The 25237-nt window shown below is 39.5% G+C and overlaps 1 protein-coding gene across 5 annotated transcripts in view; it reads left to right on the top strand.

The window, feature by feature from the left end:
- The first annotated feature begins 17795 nt into the window (after positions 1-17795).
- Positions 17796-25237, top strand: part of FXR1 (FMR1 autosomal homolog 1) — a 67759-nt gene continuing 60317 nt past the window's right edge. For 4 of the 5 annotated variants that reach the window (XM_065942495.1, XM_065942494.1, XM_065942492.1 and 1 more), the window contains exon 1: positions 17796-17901. In XM_065942495.1, the coding sequence (XP_065798567.1) occupies positions 17851-17901 (51 nt within the window). In that variant the 5' untranslated portion in view covers positions 17796-17850. The remainder of the gene's footprint in view (positions 17902-25237) is intronic. The other variant, XM_065942491.1, reaches the window with a different exon arrangement.

Here is a 25237-nt window from a genome sequence, read left to right as displayed (position 1 = left end):
CTTTTTAATATCTTCTGCTTCTGTTAGGTCCATACCATTTCTGTCCTTTGTTGTGCCCATCTTTGCATGAAATGTTCCCTTTGTATCTTTAATTTCTTCAAGAGCTCTCTAGTCTTTCCCATTCTATTGTTTTCCTCTATTTCTTTGCATTGATCACTGAGGAAGGCTTTCTTATCTCTCCTTGCTATTCTTTGGAACTCTGCATTCAAATGGGTCTATCTTTCCTTTTCTCTTTTGCTTTTCACATCTCTTCTTTCACAGCTATTTGTAAGGCCTTCTCAGACAGCCATTTTGTTTTTTTGCATTTCTTTTTCTTGGGGATGGTCTTGATCCCTATCTCCTGTACAATGTCACGAACATCCGTCCATAGTTCATCAGGCACTCTATCTATCACATTTAGTCCCTTAAATCTATTTCTCACTTCCACTGTATAGTCATAAGGGATTTGATTTAGGTCATACCTGAATGGTCTAGTGGTTTTCCCTACTTTCTTCAATTTAAGTCTGAATTTGGTAGTAAGGAGTTCATGATTTGAGCTACAGTCAGCTCCTAGTCTTGTTTTGCTGACTGTATAGAGCTTCTCCATCTTTGGCTGCAAAGAATTTATAATCAATCTGATTCCGGTGTTGACCATCTGGTGATGTCCATGTGTAGAGTCTTCTCTTGTGTTGTTGGAAGAGGGTGTTTGCTATGACCAGTGCGTTCTCTTGGCAAAACTCTGTTAGCCTTCGCCCTGCTTCATTCTGTACTCCAAGGCCAAATTTGCTTGCTACTCCAGGTATTTCTTGACTTCCTACTTTTACATTCCAGTCCCCTATAATGAAAAGGGCATCTTTTTTGGGTGTTAGTTCTAAAAGGTCTTGTAGGTCTTCATAGAACTGTTCAACTTCAGCTTCTTCAGCATTACTGGTCAGGGCATAGACTTGGATTACTGTGATATTGAATGGTTTGCCTTGGAAACGAACAGAAATCATTCAGTTGTTTTTGAGATTGCATCCAAGTACTGCATTTCAGACTCTTTTGTTGACTATGATGGCTACCGCATTTCTTCTAAGGGATTCGTGCCCACAGTAGTACATATAATGGTCATCTGAGTTAAATTCACCCATTCCAGTCCATCTTAGTTCACTGATTCCTAGAATGTCAAAGTTCACTCTTGCCATCTCCTGTTTGACCACTTCCAATTCGCCTTGATTCACGGACCTAACATTCCAGGTTCCTATGCAATATTGTTTTTTTTACAGCATCGGACCTTGCTTCTATCACCAGTCACATCCACAACTGGGTGTTGTTTTTGCTTTGGCTCCATCTTTTCATTCTTTCTGGAGTTAATTCTCCACTTATCTCCAATAGCATATTGGGCTCCTATCAACCTGGGGAGTTCATCTTTCAGTGTCCTGTCTTTTTGCCTTTTCATACTGTTCATGGGGTTCTCAAGGCAAGAATACTGAGGTGGTTTGCCATTCCTTTCTCCAGTTAAAAGAATGACCCCCCACAAAAGATAGGGGGTTAGGGTTTCTTTAGACTTTTCAGTAGCAACATTGGAAACAAATAGATACTTGAGCAATGCACTTTAAATGTCTGAAGGCAAATTATTTCCAATTTAGAATTTTATAGCCAGACAAACTGTCATCAACTATGAAGTAGAATAAAAATACTTTAAAACATAGAAATATTTGCTTCCTTGCATCCTTTCTGAGGAAGCAACTGAAGTAAAAAGGAACACTAATAAAGGAGAGAGGTGAAATGAATCCCCAGGATGTTGATGAAGGGAGATCTCAGGATGATAGCTGTGTATCTGGTGAAGGGTATAACCAGTCTAGTTTAGAGAAGGTAAAAGCACCTCTGGGAGAGACTTTGGAATTGAACTGCTGATAAGTAGTCAGAATATTAAGTTAACAAAATTAAACTCTAGGAAAAGTATAAAGTCATCCTTAAATCCTCGTTATCTTATGCCTCAGCTCTGAATATATGAATAGACAAATAGATAATTGATAATAGATAAATTTCAATAAGATTAAACTGAAGGAAAAAGAACAGAAAGGATGCAAGTTATAGGTGAGGCAGGAAAAAGAAGAGACCCAAGGCCTCCTCTTCAACAGAGTGAAGTCAATAGATAATGCCCACATATCATTTATAAATATAAAAGACGGCAAAATAATAAGCTAAAAAGTTAAAAGTGATTGTCAAGGGAAAGAGAAAATGATTATAGGTGGAAGTGGGGCACAGCAGTTTTCTAAAATTCCTTGAGAACTAATTGATTCTTTAAATTAGATAAAATTTTGCCAAAAAGAGAAGCTTAAGAGGAGATATCTGGATCCTTGGTGGTCCAGTGGTTAAGAATCTGCCTGCCAATGCAAGGCACATGGGTTTGATCCATGGTCCGGGAAGATTTAACATGCTGCAGGGCAACTAAGCCCGTGTGCCACAATTGCTGAAGCCCGTGCACCCTAGAGCCCATGCTCCTCAACAAAAGCAGCCACAGCGATGAGAAGCCTGTGCACCACAATGAAGTGTAGCCACCACTCACCACAACTAGAGAAAGCCTGAGAGCAGCAACAAAGACCAGCACAGCCAAAAATAAAATTCATTAATTAAAAAAAAAAGGAGCTATATAATTTTTAAAAAGAAAGAGAGTGTATCCTAAGTGCTCTGAGGAGAGTCCAAGACTGAAATTATGAGGTCTGGTAGCACCAGGGGTGACTAAGAAAAGTGGAAGGATGTTCAGAAGGTCAATAGACAAGATATGGTTCTCAAGTTTAGATTCCTATTTTAACCTCAAGTTATCACATCATTTTCCTATTCATAAGCTGACTTCCTTCACTATCTTCTTTAGACAACTCTTATCATCTAACTCTTATGCACATCCCACCTTAATTAGCTTGCTAACACTACTAAGATGTTGTAATACAGCAGTTAAGGGCATAAACTTTAGAATCAGAAAGACTGACTTTAAAGTCTAACTTGATCCTTCATTTTGTTATATGGTTTTAATTAACATCTCTGAGCTCTAGTTTTCTGTTTTTTTAAATGAAAAATAATAATTGGCACCTCTAAGGGCTAATGAGAGGATTGAATGAAGCAATATACTGAAAGATGCTGAGTATAGTGTCTGGCATGTAATGAGTGCTTGGCCATTATTAATAAACTCTAGAAGAGTATTACTGTTAGAATCAATATTTTAAATATGAAACTCAATTATTTGAAATCATCAAGGGCGTTTTGTACTTTTTAAAAACTGCTCAGTCTGATTCATTGTCAGAAGATAGAATCAATTCACCAGATCGTTATTAACGTTTTTAAAACTGTAAAACAAAGTAATAAGGAATAGACTAGAGTACTTTGTACTAAGAAGGATTTATTTAAATGTTAAAAAGCTTTGGCCTGAGTGTTCATGGGAGGGAAGCACACTATTAGAAGATAGTTGTGTTTTTCTCCTTTAATAGTTATGGAAATGTAGATTAAAGTTGATACAAATAATTGCACGTGTTTCTCAAATTCTTTGCTACAATACTAAACTACAATGAAAGTCTAAGGTCAAGTCCATGTTTACAACAAGCTAACTTCTAGTTTTCAGAAGTACCAAAGTCCAAAAAGGAACTTTTTGGAATCCTTAGCATCCTAGCTCATCTTTTATGCCTAAGAATAAAACTCTTAAGTATTAGACACAAGTTTAGTCTCTAAAACTGTCTTTGATGAAATTTCGTATTTTAAAAGAATTTGGGAATTCTGCGGCAGCCTAGTGTTAAAAGTGAAAGTGAAGTCGCTCAGTCTGGTCCGACTCTTTGGCACCACATGGACTGTAGCCCACCAGGCTTCTCCGTCCATGGGATTTTCCAGACAAGAATACTGGAGTGGGTTGTCATTTCCTTCTCCAAGAGAGCTTCCCGACCCAGAGGTTGAACTCGAGTCTCTCGCATTGTAGGCAGACGCTTTACCCTCTGAGCCACCAGGGAAGTCCGAAGACAGTGAAGTCGCTCAGTAGTGTCCGACTCTTTGCAATCCCATGGACTGTAGCCTACCAGGCTCCTCCATCCATGGATTTCTCCAGGCAAGAATACTGGGGCGGGTTGCCATTTTCTTCTCCAGAGGATCTTCCCGATCCAGGGATCGAACCTGGGTCTCCTGCATTGTAGGCAGACGCTTTACCATCTGAACCACTAGGGAAGGCCTAGTGTTAAAGACTGTGCTTTCACTGCCAAAGGCACGAGTTCAATTCTTGGTTGTGGAACTAAGATCCCACAGACCATGCAATGTCTCCAAAGACACTTCTTCTTTTAATAAGAAAGAAAGAAAGCAAGCTGAGTGCCAAAGAATTGATGTTTTTGAACTGTGGTGTTGGAGAAGACTCTTCAGAATCCCTTGGACTGCAAGGAGATCAAATTAGTCAATCCTAAAGGAAATAACCCTAAATACTCATTGGAAGGAGTGATGCTGAAGCTGAAACTCCAATACTTTGGCCACCTGATTCGAAGAACTGACTAACTGAAAAAGACCCTGATGCTGGGAAAGACTGAAGGCAGGAGGAGAAGTGGATGACAGAGGATGAGATGGTTGAATGGCATCACCATCTCAATGGACATGAGTTTGAATAAGCTCTGGGAGTTGGAGATGGACAGGGAAGCCTGGCGTGCTGCAGCCATGGGGTCGGAATGAGTTGGATACGACTGAGCACTGAACTGAACTGAACTGAAATAAATAAAATGATAAGATACGTTTTTACCACCCAGACCTCAATTTTTAAATGCAATTCCCTAATAAAAGGAGCCAGGGTTCCTTGGAGAAGTAGCTGACTCCACCACCACTGGAAAGAATAAAGTGAACCTAGAACAACTTGTGCAAGAAAGTACATTTTGCTCAAATAATGATGGGCCACACTAAAAGAACTCACAAGCCCACCTGAAGAGGTTGTCATTGGCTAAATCTGGGGACAAACGGTGAATCAAAAAAAAAAAAAAAAATGTGGAAAAATATTGTTATTCTTAGACCTGGCTATAGAAAAATATAAAATCAATGCAGAACATCATATAGTAATACATTTTGATGAAACTGTGTACTCTCCAGCCTGAGCTTCTAGTTTTGTGCAAGCCACATCTTTGTTTATTCTACCTTTAAGAGGTTCCCATTGTCCTTCATATAAAATTTAAAGCCCTTGGTTGTTTGCTTGGGATCTCTAGCAAAGTTCATGTCTTGCCACATGTCCCTGTACTCTGTGCTCCAGTCATTCTGCCCTTGGGGCCTTCACACAATCTTTTTTTCTCTGACTAGTATATTGTCCCCTCTACTACTGTCCTCTTTTTACCTGATTAAATCTGGAATCAACTTTTTTGGATTTCAGCACAGCAGTACTGCCTCAGAGAGGTGAACTGACATCACAATAGAATTGGGCCTGCATGGAGAGTTTTCTTGCCTTCGGGTCTTAAACGCTTTCACAGTTTACTTACAGTATGTAAAGTGAAAGTTAAATCACTCGTTTGTCCGACTCCTTGCAACCCCATGAACTGTAGCCTGTCAGGCTCCTCTGTCCGTGAAATTCTCTAGGCCAGAATACTGGAGTGGGTAGCCAGTTCCCTTCTCTAGAGGATCTTCCCAACCCAGGAATCGAACCCAGGTCTCCCACACTGCAGGCAAACTCTTTGCCATCTGAGCCACCAGGGAATGAATCTAACTCCAATCAAATGCAGAGAAAAAAGCAACATTCCAATCACCCTAACAAATTAAACTTTTTTCATTTGTTTAAGTTCATTTTATTCTCATTTGTGCATGTTTTACATAGTTGTAATCACTGTGCAGATCGACTTTTACATCCTACTTTGGTTTTTATTCATATATTGTTAAGCATTTTCCATGTTGTTACATAGATCAGGAATTTATTTTTATTATTCCTGTCTCATGGCCTGTGTATGCGCATGCTCAGTCGTGTCCGACTCTGCAACCCTATGGACTGTAGCCCACCAGGCTCCTCTGTCCTAGGGATTTCCCGAGTAAGAATACCAGAGTGGGTTGCCATTTCCTTCTCCAGGGGATCTTCCCAGATCCAGGGGTCAAACCTGTGTCTCCAGCATTGCAGGTGGATTCTTTACTGCTTCAGCCACTGGGGAAGCCCTGTCCTATCCAATGCATTCATTCATATTTAGAGCCCACCCACAAAATTTTGAATGCTAAGCCTGCTAATGTGCACAAGCAGAAATAAATCATTGCTGTAGGGGAATCTATGTCTAGTTTATATTAGTCAGACACTTTGTTTCCTATTTTATTGATATTGTTATTAAATACTTCCTGGTCCTTAGTCTCTCAGTTGTGTCTGATTCTTTGCGACCCCATGGACTGTAACCCACCAGGCTCCTTTGTCCTTGGGATTTTTTTGGAAGAATACTGGAGAGGGTTGCCATTTTCTTCCTCCAGGGGATCTTCCTGACCCAGGGGTCAAACCCTTGTCTCCTGTGTCTCCTGCATTGCATTGCTTAGTCCATATTAATAGGATAATATATTCTCCTGTGGCCTGTAGCCTCTTTTCCCAAATAGTCCCATTGATAAATTGCATTTATTTTTATTCTAATTTCTCTTAAAAACTTTACCTAGGAAATCTCATCAGCTTCCCTTAAATGCTAAATATTCACTGGAGTCTCCTGAAACTTTTAATCTCTATTGTAAGTGAAAGTGAAAGTAAGTCGCTCAGTCGTGTCCAACTCGTTGCGACCCCATGGACTGTAGCCTACCAGGCTCCTCAGTCCATGGGATTTTCCACACAAAAATACTGGAGTGGGTTGCCATTTCCTTCTCCAGGGGATCTTCCCGACCCAGGGATCAAACCCGGGTCTTGCGCATTGTAGGCAGACACTTTACCATCTGAGCCACCACAGAAACTCTACTGTAGACTTCTACTAAAATCCTCACTGAATGTTTTGAAGACCCCTCCAAAGCAATTATTTCTCCAACAGAACTTCTTATCTCCCTCCACAGATCTTCCCTTATATTTTAAATTAATGGCATAATTATGTACCCAATTATCTAAGTAAATTTATCCTTGAGTTTCTGCTCATTGCTCATCATCTCTAGCAACTAGTTTCCATTTCTTCAACATTTTAAATGTTTCAGTTCTATCTCTTTTCCTCCACTTTCATTGCTTTAGTTCAGGCTCTACTTATCTCTCCTCTATGCTTGCAATAGACTGACTTCTGCCTTCTCTACTGTGATTTTTAAATCTTCCTCTTTACTGATAAAAATTCTCTTTCTAAAACCCAAAGGTGATCAAGTGATGTCCCTACTTCTAAACTTGCAATGGTTTGTTGATTATCTGACACCATCACAATAAATTGTTGAATACCTGGTATATATTAAACCTAGCACTGGGCATATACTATCAATAATTGTTTAAACCATAAAAAAATAAAAATGACAGCAGTCAGTACTGTTTACTATGTGCTTGGTTTTCTTCCACATGAATGACTGGATAAACGAATGAATGAATAAATGAGAGAAATAGTCTGGAGAGGTTGACTTGTAAAATCTGTGCTTCACAGATTCTGAGAGTCAGTGCTAGGTTCTGCTCTCTTTACTTTGTGGTAGGCAGAATTAGGAGCTTCCCAGGCGCTGCTAGTGATAAAGAATCCGTTTGCCAATGCAGGAGATGCAACAGACGTGGGTTCAATCTTTGGGGTGGGAAGATCCCCTGGGGAAGGAAATGGCAACCCACTTCAGTATTCTTGCCAGGGAAATCTCAAGGATAGAGGAGCCTGACAGGCCACAGTCTGTAGGGTCAAAAAAGAGTCAGACACGACTGAGCGCACACACACACACACACACACACACACACACACACAGAGGCAGAATTCTAAGATGGCCTTTATAATTCTTGTTCCCTGGTTGTCCATGTTTTTGTGTGGGTTGAACCAATAACTTGCTGCTAACCAATATAATATGGCAAAGGTAAAGTTTTGAAGATGCAGTTAAGGTTTTGAAGAAATTGACCTCAAGATTAATAAAAAAAGATTATCCTGAGTGGGCCTAACCTAATCAGGTGAGCCCTTTAAAAGGGAGTCTAAAGGTCAGAGACTATGATGGTTAATTTTATGTGTCAAGTTGGCTAAGCTACTGTGCCCAGTTGTTTAATCAAACACAAGTATAGATGTGACTGTGAAAGTATTTTAAAGATGTGTTGCTGTTGTTCAGTCTCTAAATTTTGCCCAAGTCTTTGCAACCCCATGGACTTCCCTGGCGGCTCAGATGGTAAAGCGTCCGCCTACAATGCGGGAGACCCAGGTTCAATCCCTGGGTCGGGAAGATCTCCTAGAGAAGGAAATGGCAACCCACTCCAGTATTCTTGCCTGGAAAATCTCAGGGATGGAGGAGCCTGGTAGGCTATAGTCCATGGGGTCGCAAAGAGTTGGACATGACTGAGCAACTTCACTTCCACTTTTGCAACCCCATGGACCTGATTTATTCGTTTAAAGATATGATTGACATTTAAATGCTGACAGATTTTGAGTAAAACAAGTTACGCTCTCAGATGTTTTTTCAACGCCAACAATTCTCCAATTCTAAGTGAACAGAGACTGCATGCCCTGCAAATTTAACTCAATTCTGATACTACTTGGAGATAGCATCAGATTCCATAGGTTAAAGACTCAGTCCCACAAGTCTGCCCTCACTTCAGATGCCAGTCTCCAAGTCCAGGTTGTCAGTTGTGTTTCAGATCAGACTGTAAATTGGAGATTCCAACAACCTCTTCCTCAAGTGTGATTAATTCACTACAGCAGCTCACAGAAACATTTACTTATGTTTACCAGTTTTCGAAACCTATATTCAGGTCAAGAAGCAACAGTTAGAACCAGACATGGAACAACAAACTGGTTCAAAATTGGGAAAGGTGTACATCAAGGCTGTATATTGTCACCCTGCTTATTTAACTTATGTGCAGAGTACATCATGTGAGATGCCAGACTGGATGAAGCACAAGCTGGAATCAAGATTCTCTGGAGAAATATAAATAACCTCAGATATGCAGATGACACCACCCTAATGGCAGAAAATGAAGAGGAAGAAATGAAGAGTGAAGAGTGAAATGAAGAGTGAAAAAGCTGGTTTAAAACTCAGCATTCAAAAAACAAAGATCATGGCATCTGGTCCCATCACTTCATGGCAAATAGCTGGGGAAACGATGGAAACAGTGAGAGACTTTATTTATTTGTTTTTTTTTTTTTTGAGAGACTTCATTTTCTTGGGCTCCAAAATCACTGCAGATGGTGACTGCAGCCACAAAATTAGAAGATGCTTGTACCTTGAAAGAAAAGCTATGACCAACCTAGACAGTATATTAGAAAGCAGAGATGTTACATTGCTGACAAAGGTCTGTCTAGTCAAAGCTATGGTTTTTTCCAGTAGTCATGTATGGATGTGAGATTTGAACTATTAAGAAGGCTGAACACTGAAGAATTGATGCTTTTGAACTCTGGTGTTGGAGAAGACTCTTGAGAGTCCCTTGGACTGCAAGGAGATCAAACCAGTCAATCCTAAAGGAACTCAATCCTGAATATTCATTGGAAGGACTGATGCTAAAGCCAAAACTCCGATACTTCGGCCACCAGATGCAAAAAGCTGACTCATCAGAAAAGACCCTGACTCTGGGAAAGACTGAAGGCAGGAGGAAGAGGGGTTGACAAAGGACAAGATGGTTGGATGGCATCACCGACTCAATGGACATGAGTTTGAGAAAGCACTGGGAGATGGTGAAGGACAGGGAGGGAAGCCTGGCGTGCTGCAGTCCATGGTGTTGCAAAGAATCAGATATGACAGCAACTGAACTACAACCAGTTTCTTATAAAGGATATTACAGATGAATAGCCACATGAACAGGTAAAAAGTTCTTAGGGAACTAAGATGCTCCACCCTTCCAGCAGGTGGGATGTGTTCACGAACCAGGATAATCATCAAATGTCCTTGTTCAATAGTTTTTAAACAGCTTTAATTTCCAGCCTCCCTGTCTGTCCTTTCTCCTTCCCAAGTTTGAGCTGGGGCTGAAAACCTAACCCTCTGCTATCGTTCTTTGGTCTTTCTGGCAACTAGCCCTATCCTGAGGCTATCTAGGAGCCCAACTTAATCACCAGCTTAATCACCTCATTAGCATATACTCTGGTGTTGTCTTCTTTTGGATAACCAAAGACATTCTCCCACCCCTCAAGCTGGAAGTCTTGACAGGAGTTGATGTGGTAGTCTTGAGTCAGGGGGCAGTCTGGATACAGAATTCCTTCCTTTTGGGGAACCCTCAGTCTTTTAAGACCTCAAGTGATGGAGAAGATCTACGCACAGGAGGGAAGGTGTGATAGAACATATATTCTAATGGAGAAAATATGCTTCTTTAAAACTCTAATTCTGTGGTAATTTGTTTTGTGTGAAGCAAGAGAAAAATAATACAAATTTGAAATACCTTACCATACCCAAGTAAGGATCTTGGCGATTAATATTTTGATCATTTTTTTTTGTGGGGGAGGATGTTACTTTATTTTAAAAATAACAATTTTAGAAAATCATAAAGAGTAGTATATGCACATGAAAGAAAAACATAAGAAACCAATTCTCCCCTCTCCCACAAACATACTATTCTGCAGCTTATTTCTCTTAACAATATACGTAAAAGACCTTTCCATCTTTGCAAATATAGATGTACTCTTTTCTTCAAAACTTCCCAAGCGTTCTTGGTTCATAGCATTCTCAGTAACTCAGTACTCACTACACTGCCTAAATAAATACCTAATGATTTTGTTATTAAGTAGTAAGATGTCAAAACTTAGGAAGCATTTATGTCATAACAATTCAATACATAGGTGGAAAATAAAGTGCAAACTAGTAGAAAAAATACTTTAATCTCACTCTTGAATAATCCAATTTCTTGTTAATGGGATATGCATCCACACTGGTCACTACACACCTCTCCTGGAATCACAGCGGACATTGCCCCCCTCATTTTCTGTTCTATATTGATTTTTGCTTTATTGTTACAGGAATTGCTAAAAACTCATGTTTGAAATTTATAGAATCACCAAATGGAATGTAGCATGACCTAATATTGAAATTGAACTACCTTGAGATAGCAGTGTGCACAAAGTCCAACAGGTGTTAAACATTACCATATTTACCCAAAAATGTAATGTGTCTTCAGGCACTTCTGTGAACTCACTGTCATATCCTGGTGTCTGTTTTTGCACAATTTGGGAACTGTAACTATCTCATTCCTTTTAATGGGCACATATTAATCAATTTTATCGATTAGTTTGTTTTAATTACTACTCTGTAAGTGTAAGCATAGGTTTTGCTGGCTTTTATTTCTTTTTCCTCTTTCATTTATTTTTTTCTTAATTGTTCTTGTGTGTTGCTTCCACCTGTGAAAATTCCTCACGAACAATTTTGCAACCTTATTGAGTATATCTGTAGGATAAATTCTTACAAACTGAACTGCTGGCTTAAATGGTATTATTAATTTAAATGTTCATACTATTAAAAAGTATGCCTCCATAGAGGTTTCATCAATTTACATATTTGTGTACCAACATGACCATTTTCCAAATTGCTTCTAATACTAATCATTCAGAGAGAGGGAAAGTGGTATCTAAAAGATGTTTTTTAAAGTTATTTTAAAACTTTTTTTATATTTCTTTTCTCCTTGGCCACCCACAGAGCTTGGATTTTAGTTTCGGGAGGAGGGATCAGACCGGGACCTCAGCAGTGAAATAATGTTTTAATAAATATTTCTTTGTTTATAATTCTAGTTCTGAGCATTTTTACTATGTTCTTATTTATATTTAGTTTTATGTCAATTGAAAGTTGTTTTTTGTCCATCTTTCTTTGGGATTATTTGTATATCCATATGACTTACAGGAGATATTGGGAATTCATTGGCTTTCCATGGTTAAGACGCTGAGCTTTCACTGGTGAGGGCCCAGTTTCAATCTCTGGTCAGGGAACTAAGATCCCCCAAAAAAGGGGGGGGGGAATCTTTATTTAGTAAAGAGCTTAGTTGCTTTTAGGGCTTTCTTGGTGGCTCAGATGGTAAAGAATCTACGTGTAGTGCGGGAGACTCAGGTTTGATCCTTGGGTGGGGAAGATACCCCCGGAGAAGGGAATGGATACCCACTCCATTATTCTTGCCTATATAATTCCACGGACAGAGGAACCTGGTGAGCTACAGTCCATGGGGTAGCAAAGAGTCGGACACGACTAGGCAGCTAACAGATTAACATCCTTAGTCATTTTTACTCCTGGCTGCCTTTAACTTTGCTTAAGGTAACTTTTTTTTCCTTTGAGAAGTTTTAAGTGTTTATGTCTTCAAACTTAGAATCTTTCCCCATTGGCTTCTGGGCATTTTGTAATGGCAGAAACAATTAAACAATAGTTTAAAAGTTTATCCATGTTTATTTGTACTATTTTCATGATTTTTTTTGCACTTAGATCTTTATTTCAAATGGAATTAATTTTGAAGTAAGTAATAAAGTAGGGATATGCATTTGTCAGATTAATTAATGCTAACTGCTATCTTAAATAATCCTAAAATCTTTGTGGCATAACATTAAATACATTTTTTTTTTTTTTTTGGCTCATATAGAGTTCAAACTAGGAAATAACAAACTTCATTTAGAGTTCAAAAGGACAATCCATATTCAGAGTCCATGATCTTAACTCTTATTAATTATTTTTCAGTGGTCTTGCAATATAGTTTTTTGCTTTAAGTTCAACTTCACATAGGATTAGGGCCTAGGGTGGAGTGAGGCTCTGTTTCTGACTTGCAAAATGAGACTGATACGGTTTCTTTCTTCCTTTATCTGGAATTGTCTATATCATATGGACTCTTCATAATATCAAGACAGCTAAACTCAACAGTTTGGTTTAACGTAATTTTAAAAATATTAATTCTTATACTCAATGTATGTTAGTATATTGTGATTTAAAAAAATCAAAGATGCCTATGGGAAAAAAGTTAAAACATTTTATATTATAATTCCTGAGTCTTTCATTAACTGTTTATAAAATAGGGCACAATTTGTTCCGGAAAGTGTTGGTTAAAATATTAACATTTTAGGCCCTCCAGATTTTTATATCTCAAGGAAGAAAAACTCCTATAGTCTCAATTTAGTCAAATTAAAATTATCTTCAAATGAACTACTTTGAGAAGATGTTAAATAATGATAGCATGTTTTCTTATCACATTTCACTGACAACTCAAACTAAATATAGTGCCACAAAATTGATCAAAATCTTAAGTTCTTAGTGTTACAGTAGCTGTGTATACAAAGTTTCATTATGTGTGTATCTAATTCTATTTTTGAAGAACATTTCCTTATTTAATTTATATTTTTTAAAAGTTAGAAATAGTACCACTTTTATATATAGAAAACTTGTAAAACGTAGAAAACATGAAGAAAAATGATCATTTATAATGCAACTGCCTGAAAATACCACTGCTAACATTCTGATAAACATCTATATATTTTTATGCAATATATGTATATATTTTCTGTACAAAATTGACTCCATATACAGTATTTGACAGTCTTCTTTTCATAGTTACATTGTAGACATTTACTCATATCATTAATATTCCTCTAAAATTTTATCTCTAATGGTTGTGGAATATTCATGATATAGTGTTTAAAAGCTGAAAATACTTTTTTTCCTGAGAATCAAGTGACAAGCTCATTCAAAAAAGTTCAGACAATGCAAAAGAAAACAAAACCTACAAAATTTATGTCCAACAATAAGTCCTCTTCTGAAAATATGCAACAATGAATATCAACTTCTAAACCAGATATGTGTAAGTGGTTGTATTTTATATATATATGTGTGTGTGTGTGTGTGTGTGTATATGGGACTGGAAAATGTCAGTTTTCATTCCAATCCCAAAGAAAGGCAGTGCCAAAGAATGCTCAAACTACCGCAAAATTGCCCTCATCTCACACACTAGTAAAGTAATGCTCAAATTTCTCCAAGCCAGGCTTCAGCAATACGTGAACCGTGAACTTCCAGATGTTCAAGCTAGTTTTAGAAACGGCACAGGAACCAGAGATCAAATTGCCAACATTCACTGGCTCATCGAAAAAGCAAGAGAGTTCCAGAAAAACATCTATTTCTGCTTTATTGACTATGCCAAAACTTTTGACTGTGTGGATCACAATAAACTGTTGAAAATTCTTCAAGAGATGGTTATACCAGACCATCTGACCTGCCTCTTGAGAAACCTGTATGCAGGTCAGGAAACAACAGTTAGAACTGGACGTGGAACAACAGACTGGTTCCCATTAGGAAAAGGAGTACATAAGGGCTATATATTGTCACCCTGCTTATTTAACTTATATGTAGAGTGCATCATGAGAAATGCTGGGCTGGAGGAAGCACAAGCTGGAATCAAGATTGCTGGGAGAAATATCAATAACCTCAGATATGCAAATGACACCACCGTTATGGCAGAAAGTGAAGAAGAACTAAAGAGCCTCTTGAAGAAATTGAAAGAGGAGAGTGAAAAAGTTGGCTGAAAGCTCAACATTCAGAAAACTAAGATTATGGCATCTGGTCCCATCACTTCATGGGAAATAGATGGGGAAACAGTGGACACAGTGGCTGACTTTATTTTCTTGGGCTCCAAAATCACTTTAGATGGTGATTGCAGCCATGAAATTAAAAGACGCTTACTCTTTGGAAGGAAAGTTATGACCAACCTAGACAGCATATTGAAAAGCAGAGACATTACTTTGTCAACAAACGTCTGTCTAGTCAGGGCTATGGTTTTTCCAGTGGTCATGTATGGATGTGAGAGTTGGGACTATAAAGAAAGCTGAGCGCTGAAGAATTGATGCTTTTGAACTGTGGTGTTGGAGAAGACTCTTGAGAGTCCCTTGGACAGCAAGGAGATCCAACCAGTCCATCCTAATGGAAATCAGCCCTGAAGATTCATTGGAAGGACTGATGTTGAAGCTGAAACTCCAGTACTTTGGCCACCTGATGCAAAGAGCTGACTCATTTGAAAAGACCCTGATACTGGGAAAGATTGAAGGCAAGAGAAGAAGGGAACGACAGAGGATGAGATGGTTGGATGCTATCACCGACTCAATGGACTTGGGTTTGGGTGGACTCTGGGAGTTGGTGATGGACAGGGAGGCCTGGCGTGCTGAGGTTCATGGGGTTGCAAAGAGTCGGACACGACTGAGCGACTGAACTGATATGTATTTGTATATGTGCTGTGCTATGCTTTGTCTCTCAGTCGTGTCTGACACTGCAACACCATGGACCGAAGCCCGCCAGGCTCCTCTGTCCATGGGGAGTCTCCAGGCAAGAATACCAGAGTGGGTTGCCATGTCCTCCTCCAGGGGATCTTCCCAATCCAGGGATCGAATCCAAGTCTCCCATACATGCCAACAACAAACTGGGTCATGATGTGAGCTTTGGAAATGGAAACAGGTGGGACTTAAATTCCGGTTCTGCTAATTTAGAACTTATGTGATCTTAGATATATAACTGGTTGCTATAAATCTCTGTTGTTTATTGGAAGTCATAAGTTCTATCTATTAAAAGCAGGAGTTAGTGGAGATGGGTTGGGGGTGTTCAAACTCAAAATGTTTTTAGCATACAAGGCCTGAAGAGGAACAACCTTTTTTCTTCAACGTTCAAATAACTTGACCTTAGTCCAAATGGAACTTTCATAGCCCTACCCAAAGTGGCTGACATTCAGGAACAAATGTGAAGGCCAAGGAAAGAAGAAGGAAGAAAGAAAGGAAGAAAAACTAGATTAGTGGTTGCTTAGGGTTTGGGGGATTGGGGTTGAAGGAGCAAACAGAACTGTCTCTATCTTGAAAGCAGGACTCCATCTTGGGCCGGACTTTGAGGTTTAAGTCCAGTATCTGTGGAAACGACCTACCAACTGGAAAACCAGGCCCCTGGGAGAAAGTGCTCCACGGCTCTCCATGCCTAAAAGAATAGCCTAATTATCTGTGTAACTGAATAGAATTATACATTCTATTATGCTTATTGGGGTATGACCACAAGCCTATTGATAGTTGTCCACTGTTAACTATCTAGGCTTAAAGCATATGAATCACTGGTTAACTTTGATTGTATCTTTCTTTTTCCTGACTAGTTTCAGGGAACCTTATACACTTGGGGTATACAAGGTTTTCACAAAGACTGGTTGGGGTCCTTGGGTAAGAGGAGACTCTGCTTTGGGCCCGCTGGTGTAATAAACTGCCCTCCACTATCTGCATTGTCCTTCTGAGTTTGTTTCCTGGAACGCGTGGCTACCATAGGGTTAAATGGAGAATGTCAACAGATACAGGGTTTTGGGGGGGATGGTAAAAATGTTCTCAAATTGATTGTGGAGATGATTTCACAACTTTGTAAATGCACTAAAAAAACATTGAATTGTACACCTTAAATGGATGAATTGTACGGTATGTGAATTATACCTCAATACAGCTGTGGGGGAAAACAGCAAACTACAGTATTTTAATTCTGAAGGATCATAGCAAGATGATTATATAAAGTGTTAGACACACATGAAGCCCTTAATAAACGGTGGCTGTTACTCATTGATGTAGTAGTGTGCTTGTGATTTCCTCACAATGATGAGCATTTTATAAAGAACATTCCCTCCACAGAAATATGGAGCACTTCGAAGTGCAGATGGAATTTTACGTACATTTTAAAGGACTCCCTTGCTCACAAACGCCAGGGCTAGGCCCCTGGGCATTTCCTGAAGAGCGTAGTGTGCCAGCAAAGCATCCTTTTCTAGGGTTTTTCTGTCAAAGCGGTAATACAACACACAGTAAAGAATACTTCCAGTACTATTTCCAAAGGCCTTGCTTTCGGAAAAAGTTTCAGTATTGTTAGATATTCAGAGTATCTCCATTATAACACTTAATGGTATTGGTGTAGGTTCTGGTAGAAAAGCCATATAAATTGGTTCTGCTTTGATCCTGTGTGTGGACGTTCCTACGCCTTCAGTTGTATTGTTTTCATGATTACTTCTAACAATGGTATTATCTCCCAGGTTATGAACACATCTATGCTGAACTGGAGATACTTAGTTTAACTTTTTAAACAGGGGAATTGGTTGGTGATGGACAGAGAAGCCTGGCGTGCTGCAGTCCATGGGGTCGTAGAGTTGGACATGAGCGACTGAACTGAACTGGAAGTGCTAACAGGTGGGGAGAGGGCTGGACTGAGCTGTGTGAGAGGTGTGGAACTGGGGGATTGGGAGTCAGGAGGAAGCCACCAATATACACTTTACTTTCTTTTTTTTTTTTTAAGAAAGCGAGGCTACAGAATTGACGGCACATAGTATGTACATTTTCAGGTTCCCTCTCTCCCCTGAAGTTTGTGCCAGTGTGCAACGGAAGCCACCAGAGTTGCTTTTCACCAGATAAGGAAGCTACTCCAGGGCTTCCAGCACCTCCAGGAAGTTTCAGGGCAAGGTGCCGAGCCTGGCGGAACGCAGACGCGTGGGGCAAGCTGTGCCGGGGCAGTTCACTCCCGGGCAGCAGGAGGGCCCGGCCGGCTGGGGCGGGCGAGCACCCGGCCCTTAGGGGCGGAGACGTAGGGCGGGTCAGCAAAGGTCGGGCGATTGTGTCGGGAGGCGAACGGGGCGTTGGCTACGGCGGGCGGAGCTGGGGGCGAGTGATGTAAGGAGCGGAGGGATGCCACTGGGAGAGCCGGGGCGGCACGGTGAGACCCCAGGGGTGTGGGGCGGGGGATCCTAGTCCCGCCCTGTTTTCCCCGCCCCTCCCCCGCCTCCTTCACGCCCCTCCCCCCTCCTCCCCTCTGGTTGGAAAGTTTCTAGAATCTCTTCCCAGCGGCCTTTGCGGTTCCAACATGGCGGAGCTGACGGTGGAGGTTCGCGGCTCCAACGGGGCTTTCTACAAGGTACCGACCCTTTTGCTGCTTTGTTGGCTCTTCTGGGGGCTCGGGCCGGTTTGGGGGAGGGTTGGTGGTTCAACATAGTGGCGTTTGGGGTCGAAAGAGGCGGCCAGGACGAAGCCTGAGGCCACTGGGTTCATCGCTTCTCCCCCCTCCACCCGCGGTTTAACGGTCTCGGGGGCCCGGGCTCCGTTATGTTTTGAAACAACACGTCGAACATCTCTTGCATATTCCTACTTATGAACCTTTTTCCTGGATGCTAGTGTGGCCGTTCGCGAGCCGGTGAGGAGAAGCCGAGTGGCCGCAGGGAGCTTCCTGGGAGCAGGCCCGAGCGCCGAGAGGTGGGGGGAGTCGTGAGAAGAAGGTGGTGGGATTGTGTGGTCACAGCCACTCCCCCGCCCCTCGGACTGGGCCGAGCGAGAGCGCCTCGGCCCGCGGCTACGACCCCTCCCCACCCCCTTGGGGGGCGCCTTGCGGAATCTTAGGAATTCACCTTTGTACTAGGGTTTTGGGCTAATAAACTTCAGTGTCCGAAGAGAGAGCGAGTGCAGGATTGAAGATTAGGCTCGAAGAGAAGACTAGAAAACCTTGAAATGTGGCGGGTAGAAATAGTTTGGTTTTTTTTTTTTTTTTGCCTGGGAAATTGGGCGGCGCCTTAGCCCCTCTACTACGGAAGAAAAGGCGAGAGTTCTAGGCTTTAAGGTTTAAAATGTGAGATGGATTAAGAAAACACAGGTGGGGAGGTATCTAGTTTGGTTTCCAGTTATCCAGTGTTTTTGGAGGGTGTTGATTCCCTCCCCCCCACCCCTACACACGTTTTTTATTTTTCTTTGGGAAGAAGGAGGTGCATTATTGTGGGATCGAGTCTGGAAAACGGAAGAGGAATTCGAGAGTAGAGGAATTTTTAAGGGCTTCCAGTGTAGGGGTCACATAGTTGAAAATGAAATCCTTACAAGTTTAGTCTTGCCATTATAACAGTCGCTTCTCCCGATTCTCCCTTTCTCCCAGAGTAATGCCGCGATGTTACAAGATCAATACAAAAATCTCCCCAGCTGTTGTCTGTCAGTCAGTCTCACTAAGCCAGCATCTCAAATGTTTGAGAGTCCTGGCTATTTTTATGAAGGGCCTTCTCCTAATACAGGAGTAGTATTGTGAGTACGCAGAATGTATTCTGAGTTTAGTTTCAGCCTACCTAGTATCTCCCACGGAACTTTCTTTTACTTGGTGGTCCTAATTTCTATTTTTAGCGTTTTCCTTTTCGAGTTTACTAATTAGCTGTGTGAAATTGGTTTAGCTGTCACGTGGTTATAGCATAGTGGAGAATCACTGTTGGCATCTTAAGATCTCTCTAAGCTTTTTACAAGTTTAAATCTCCTTAGGTGGTTAACATAAAGTGAAAACAGTGACTGGTGGAAAGGAGTCCTAATTAGTAGTTCCACTGTCAGTCTAGGTTTACAATTTCTTGTCATACAAGAGCCCTGAGTAAAATTTGAGTAGATAACTTCATTAACCTGTTCTAATGGTTGCCTTCTTTGAAAGACTGCAGATAACAGTTGTGGCACACTGCACAAAGGGTGAGCTTTATCATACTTTACTGTCAAGGGTAGATAAGCTTCATCATTTTTGCATTATTCTCACTATTTGGCTGTTGAATTCTTGTGTAGTGGAGATAAGCATTTTTTTCCTGGCATATTGAAACACAGGAAAGGTTGTTTTGCTTTAACAAATTATTTTCAGCATGTTGATGATAGATGATACAACACCATTTCTTTTTATGCAAGTATATTTTATGTTCATTTGCTAAACGTTTACGTTTTGTAAAAAATTTAAAAGGTTCAAGAATACCGTCAGTTTGCAAGCTTTAGTAAAGATTGTTTACCATCTTACCTTGGTTTTGCCTAGGGTTTTTTTTGCTTTTGTCCTTGTTTTGGAACTCTAGTTTTAATCGATGGTACCTATCCATACTCTACAAAATCTGCTTGATTCTTAAACTTTTTGAGTCCATTACACCTATTTTGCTAACAAAGTGTAGTAAGGTGGTTCTTTGGCAGAGGTTGGGAAGGACCCAAGCCACATTTGAATCTACTGAGGTAGCACTTGAACGTTTTGAATTTTATGTCCTGCAATAATCCATTTGTACTTTGTGGAAGCTATGGTCCTCAGAACTCTGGAAGAGTAAGGATGATGAAGTGGAAGGAGCCTTACATTTGAATGTAAACAAATAGGAATTCTAGGTCTCTACATACTTCAGCTTATTTAATGTTATCTAGCAGTGCACTGTTGGCCAAATATCCGTGGTCCTATATTGTTTTGTGTAAAATAAGATGTTTGAAGTAGTTCAGTAGTCTGTAATATTTTTTATCCCATGAAACTGTCCACTTGGAAAAAACTGGCTTACCGCACAAGCACTTTATTAATTGTAGCTTCATGAATTTTTCTAGATTAATTTACCTATAGTAAAATACATCTTTTTAAAAACATCTTTGACGATTATGTAAGCTTTGATAAATGCTAACAGTTGTGTAATCACTACCAACAGGATAAAGGGATAGAATAATTCCATCATCCCCTAAATTTCTATCTTGTCCTTTTGTAGTCATCCTCTCTCCTTACCTCTGGAACCTAGGGCGGTTTCTGTCCCCATAGTTTTCCCTTTTTCATAATATCCTAAACATAGAATCATAGAGAATACTGTTTTGAGTTTGGGTTCTTTAGTTTAACGTGGAAGTAACTTTAATGTTTCCAAATTTAAAAAGTAATACATGGTCAGTGAGGGATTTTAGAAACTATCAGAAAAAGCTAGAATAACAGTTAACATTTTGGTGTTTTTTTTTTTTTTTTTTTTCTTTCAGCAGTGGTTTTCAATATACTGGTGGTTCTGATTTTCCTCCTCATTTTCCCCCCTTCTTTGCCCTGTCCTCCCACCACACACTTGACTGTGAATGTGAATTATCATTGAAGAGTTTCAAAGTCATGGGGTTAGTGGCCAGTATCATCATGCTTGAGGCAGTGCTCTGTAGACACTGATTAAAGGTTTTTACTGGAATTGAAACTTCATTTCAGAAATTAGTTGGAACCAGTGAAAAGCTGAAGATGCAATCTAAAATATAATAGTTTTTTTCCTCCCCCAAATATTTACACAAATACTTTGTTTTGCGTCCTGCTCTTTTTACTTAACGGTAGATCTATGGTTGTTAAAGAGATAAGAACTTAACTCTTGCTTGAAGCTAGGTAACTATAGGGATTGGAAAAATGGGAAATACGGTAATTAATCACTTGATGGGGATGTAATTTTATATACAAACTTGTTTTTATAGCCTGTTTTTTATCTGGAGTGCAGCATCATAGGGTTTATATTACCGTGCCATTTAAGATGCTTTTATTATTATTTTTTAAGTTTTCAGATAGCATTTACATTCTCTGATAGTATTGATAGTATATTTATGGAATTGTGTAACCATTACCACAGTCTCATTTTAGAACATTTTCGCTACCCCCTCAAAAAGCCTTGTGCCCATTTGGAGTCATTAAAATGCTTTTTAACTGATGTATATGAGTTTAAGCTTTGTAATAGCACTGCAACTTGCATAGCCGTGGGCAGAATATAATTTTAAATAGAAGTTGAAAGTAAGTCACTCAGTTTTTGGCACTTGGAGAGGAAAGTTTCCATGGTATTCCATGGAAATGTGTGGTCTCCAAGATGGCTGAGTGAATTTTCAGTTCTTCTCTTTAGAAGATAGAATTACTTTTAAAGCTCTGTGATTTCTGCTTTTGACTATATAATTGATCAACTACAAAACATTTTAGAGTATCACGATATTTCCAAAATTTGCTTTTTGCTTTAGCTTAATATTAAAATGAAATTTGAAAGTAATTAAATTAGCCAGTGGATTTATTATTGCTAACAATGATGGCCAGTAGACTTATAGTAAAGGAGTTGTAGTTTGAAAATATGCTTACATTTCAAAGTTAGTATAGAAAATTGATTTCTTTGTGGAGATTAGTAATTGAGGAAAAGATGGTTGCTGTATTATATTATAGACACTATTAGGTTAAAAACATAGTTTAAGATATTTTGAAGCTATTTTTAGTTGTACATGTTTTAAAATGAAGTTTTTTAAATATGTAAAAGAACTAGTATTAAGTGAAAACACCACTTAATTTTTAAAAATTAATTTCCCCATGAAGTTTTGTTTTTGTATTACAAGAACAATGTGTAATTAATGAAAAATCTGAAAACAAAAAAGCAAAAAAGAAAGCCTTCATCTTCCTATCTAGAGAAGATGCTAAGACCTTGACTTTACTTACAGAAAACCTATTTTTCCATATTTTTTCTTTACATCATCAGATATTTGTGGGTATTGTGTAAATAAAATAATAGTTTACTATTGTTTGTTTATTACTATTGTCCATTAGTAGTGGACATTAGTAGTGTCCATTAGCAGTAGTAGTACTGTTAGTTGCTCAGTCCTGTCCAACTCTTTGTGACCCCATGAACCAGTCCACCAGGCTCCTCTGTCTCCAGGGATTTCCCAGGCAAGAATACTGGAATGGGTAGCCATTCCCTTCTCCAGGGATCTTCCTTACCCAGGGTTTGAACCCTGGTCTCCTGCAGTCTTTACAGTCTGAGCCATTAGGGAAGCACTGTTGTTCTTTGTGTTGTTCATTTTGCTCAGTTGTGTCCAGTCTTTGTGACCCCATGGACTGCAACATGCCAGCTTTCCCTGTCCTACATTATTTCCAGGAGTTTGCTCGAACTCACGTCCATTGAGTTTGTGCTGCCATCTAACCATCTCGTCCTCTGTCATCCTTTTTTCCTGTCTTCTTTTTCTGGCATCAGGGTTTTTTCTTTTTTTTTTTTTAAACAGTGAGTTGGCTCTTCGAATCAGGTGGCCAGAGTATTGGAGCTTTAGCTTCAGCATCAGTCCTTCCGATGAATATTCAGCGCTGATTTCTTTTAGGATTGACTGGTTTGATCTCTTTGCTGTCGAAGGGACTCGGAAGAGTCGTCTTCTGCGGTCAGCCTTATTTCCCAGCTCTCACATCTGTACATGACTACAGGAAAAACCATAGCTTTGACTATACGAATAAAGTAATGTCCATTACTTATTGTGTATATTTTGAGGCTTATACGTTTTGACTGGATAATAATTCAGGAACTGAGTTCTCTACCACAATGTTAAGGATGTAGCAAACTGGTTTTTTTGTAGTTGAACCTGCAGTATGCTTTCTTTCTTTTTTTTTTTTTTTTGAACTGCAGTATGCTTTCTATGGTTGACCCCTAAATCTTGTACTGGCTAGTTGTGAGGCCTTAGATTTTTCATCTGCAGTATGAGGCACTTGGATTTTTTTTTTGACAGTTCATCAAGTGGTGGAATCTACTACGTCTTTAGTTCTCTGAGGTTCTATCTAGCTCTAATAACAACAGCAATGTTTGAGCACTTGTGGCTCAGACAGTAAAGAATCTGCCTGCAATGCTGGAGACCCTGGTTTAATCCCTGGGTTGGGAAAAGCCCCTCGAGGAGGGCATGGCAACACACTCCAGTATTCTTGTCTAGAGAATTTCATGGATAAAAGAGCCTGGCAGGCTACAGTTCATGGGATTGTTAAGAGTCTGATAGGACTGAACTTTTTTCAGACTGTCACACTGTGCAGGTACCTTACCTGAAATTATCTTATTTACTCCTCTCAATCGCAGTGAAAGACAGTATTACTCCAGTTAAGGAAACTGAGGCTAAGCGAATCTATCCATAAAATGAATAGGCTGATTCAAGATTAAGATTGATGTTTCTGACTTCCAGAGAGCCTGATCTCTTTAGCCATTATATGATTTTTTAAGTATGAAAATAAGGCTTACCAAATTATTGTTAAATTATAAATTATTCTGGTGAATATAGTGGGAGTCAAGAGGACTGAATTGGGAAGATTCTTGGAGAAATGATTGAACTATGTCTTAATAATAGAAAAATCTTCCCTTTCCAATCTGGTAACCGCTATCCATGAGGCCGAAATGTAGTCTGAATTGAGATGTGCTTTAATTGGAAAAGTCATACTGATACCAAAGAAAGGAATGCAAGACTCCCATGTGCGTGCATGCTGAGTTGATTCAGCACTTCTCTGACACTGCGACACCATGGACTGCAGCTTGCCAGGCTCCTCTGTCCATGGGATTCTCCAGGCAAGAGTGCTGAAGTGAGTTGCCATGTCCTTCTCCAGGGGATTATCCCGACCCAAGGATCGAACCTGCATCTCTTTTCTCTCCTGCATTGGCAGGCAGATTCTTTACCACTTGCACCACCTGGAGCTCCATAGTTTTAAAATATTGATTACATTTGAAATAAGCATTTTATTTAAGTATACTTAGAAGTTTAAAAACTAGATGATGGCTCAGATTATAATTTGTGCTGGATAGTTATGACTTACACGTCCTCAGTTGTTAGCTTTATATTATTGGTTATGTTAGCTTTTGGGGAAATGTTTGAAATGCATATGTATATATATATAAAATGAAACTTCCTGTTCAAATTTTCTTAGGATGTGGCACCTCTTAGTAATATTCACATGGTAGTTATCAAAGACTTGAAAAAATTCTTTGGGAAATGTTTAGCTAATAGTAGTAAGTTCTGTTGTGATGTATGTATGAAGTTTTCTTGAACCAAATCTTCATCAAGAATAGCTTGAACAAAACAAAATTAAGCAATGCAAAGCATTACTTTTGTTAATCTGAACATATATATTTGTGTGTACAATAGACTTTTCAGTTTATTTTTCCTGACATAAAGAGGCTGAGAAGCCATGACAAATTGAACGAAAATTAAATCTAAGTTAAATATCAGTTGTTATAACTTGTCTTCCTTATTCTGGCCTCAGCATTTTTTGCTTAGGTTTTTTGGGAGCAAGAATGGAGGTCTCTCCCATTGATAACTGAAATTTATAGTTATTGTTGGCAAAGCTACATGGCATTTCCCTGTCAGTATTTCTTTAGAATCAGGAATTTCATCTTTCAGGTTCCTGTCTTTGTGCCTTTCTTATTCTGTTAATTAATAGTAGTAAAACTTCTTGATTTCCTGGCGGTCCAGTGGTTAAGATTCTGCCCTCCCAATGCAGGGGGCAGGGGTTTGATCCCTGGACCAGAAACTAAGATCCCATAGGCTGCACAACGCTGCCCGCCACCTCCCACAGAATAAAACTTCTTTCTTGATTCATTGCTTTTTGTTTTAATAGTTTTTCAGGTTATTTTCAAGCCATGTTTTCTAGTGACTTGATATATATAAATAGTATGTTAGTAGACTGTCAGTAAATACTTGTTGAATGAACAAATGAATCAGTCATTCTTGGTTTC

Source organism: Muntiacus reevesi, chromosome 8, assembly GCF_963930625.1.
Source record: "Muntiacus reevesi chromosome 8, mMunRee1.1, whole genome shotgun sequence".
Taxonomy (NCBI): Eukaryota; Metazoa; Chordata; class Mammalia; order Artiodactyla; family Cervidae; genus Muntiacus; species Muntiacus reevesi.
The sequence above is the reverse complement of the archived record's forward strand: the minus strand, read 5'-3'. Positions and strand labels throughout refer to the sequence as shown.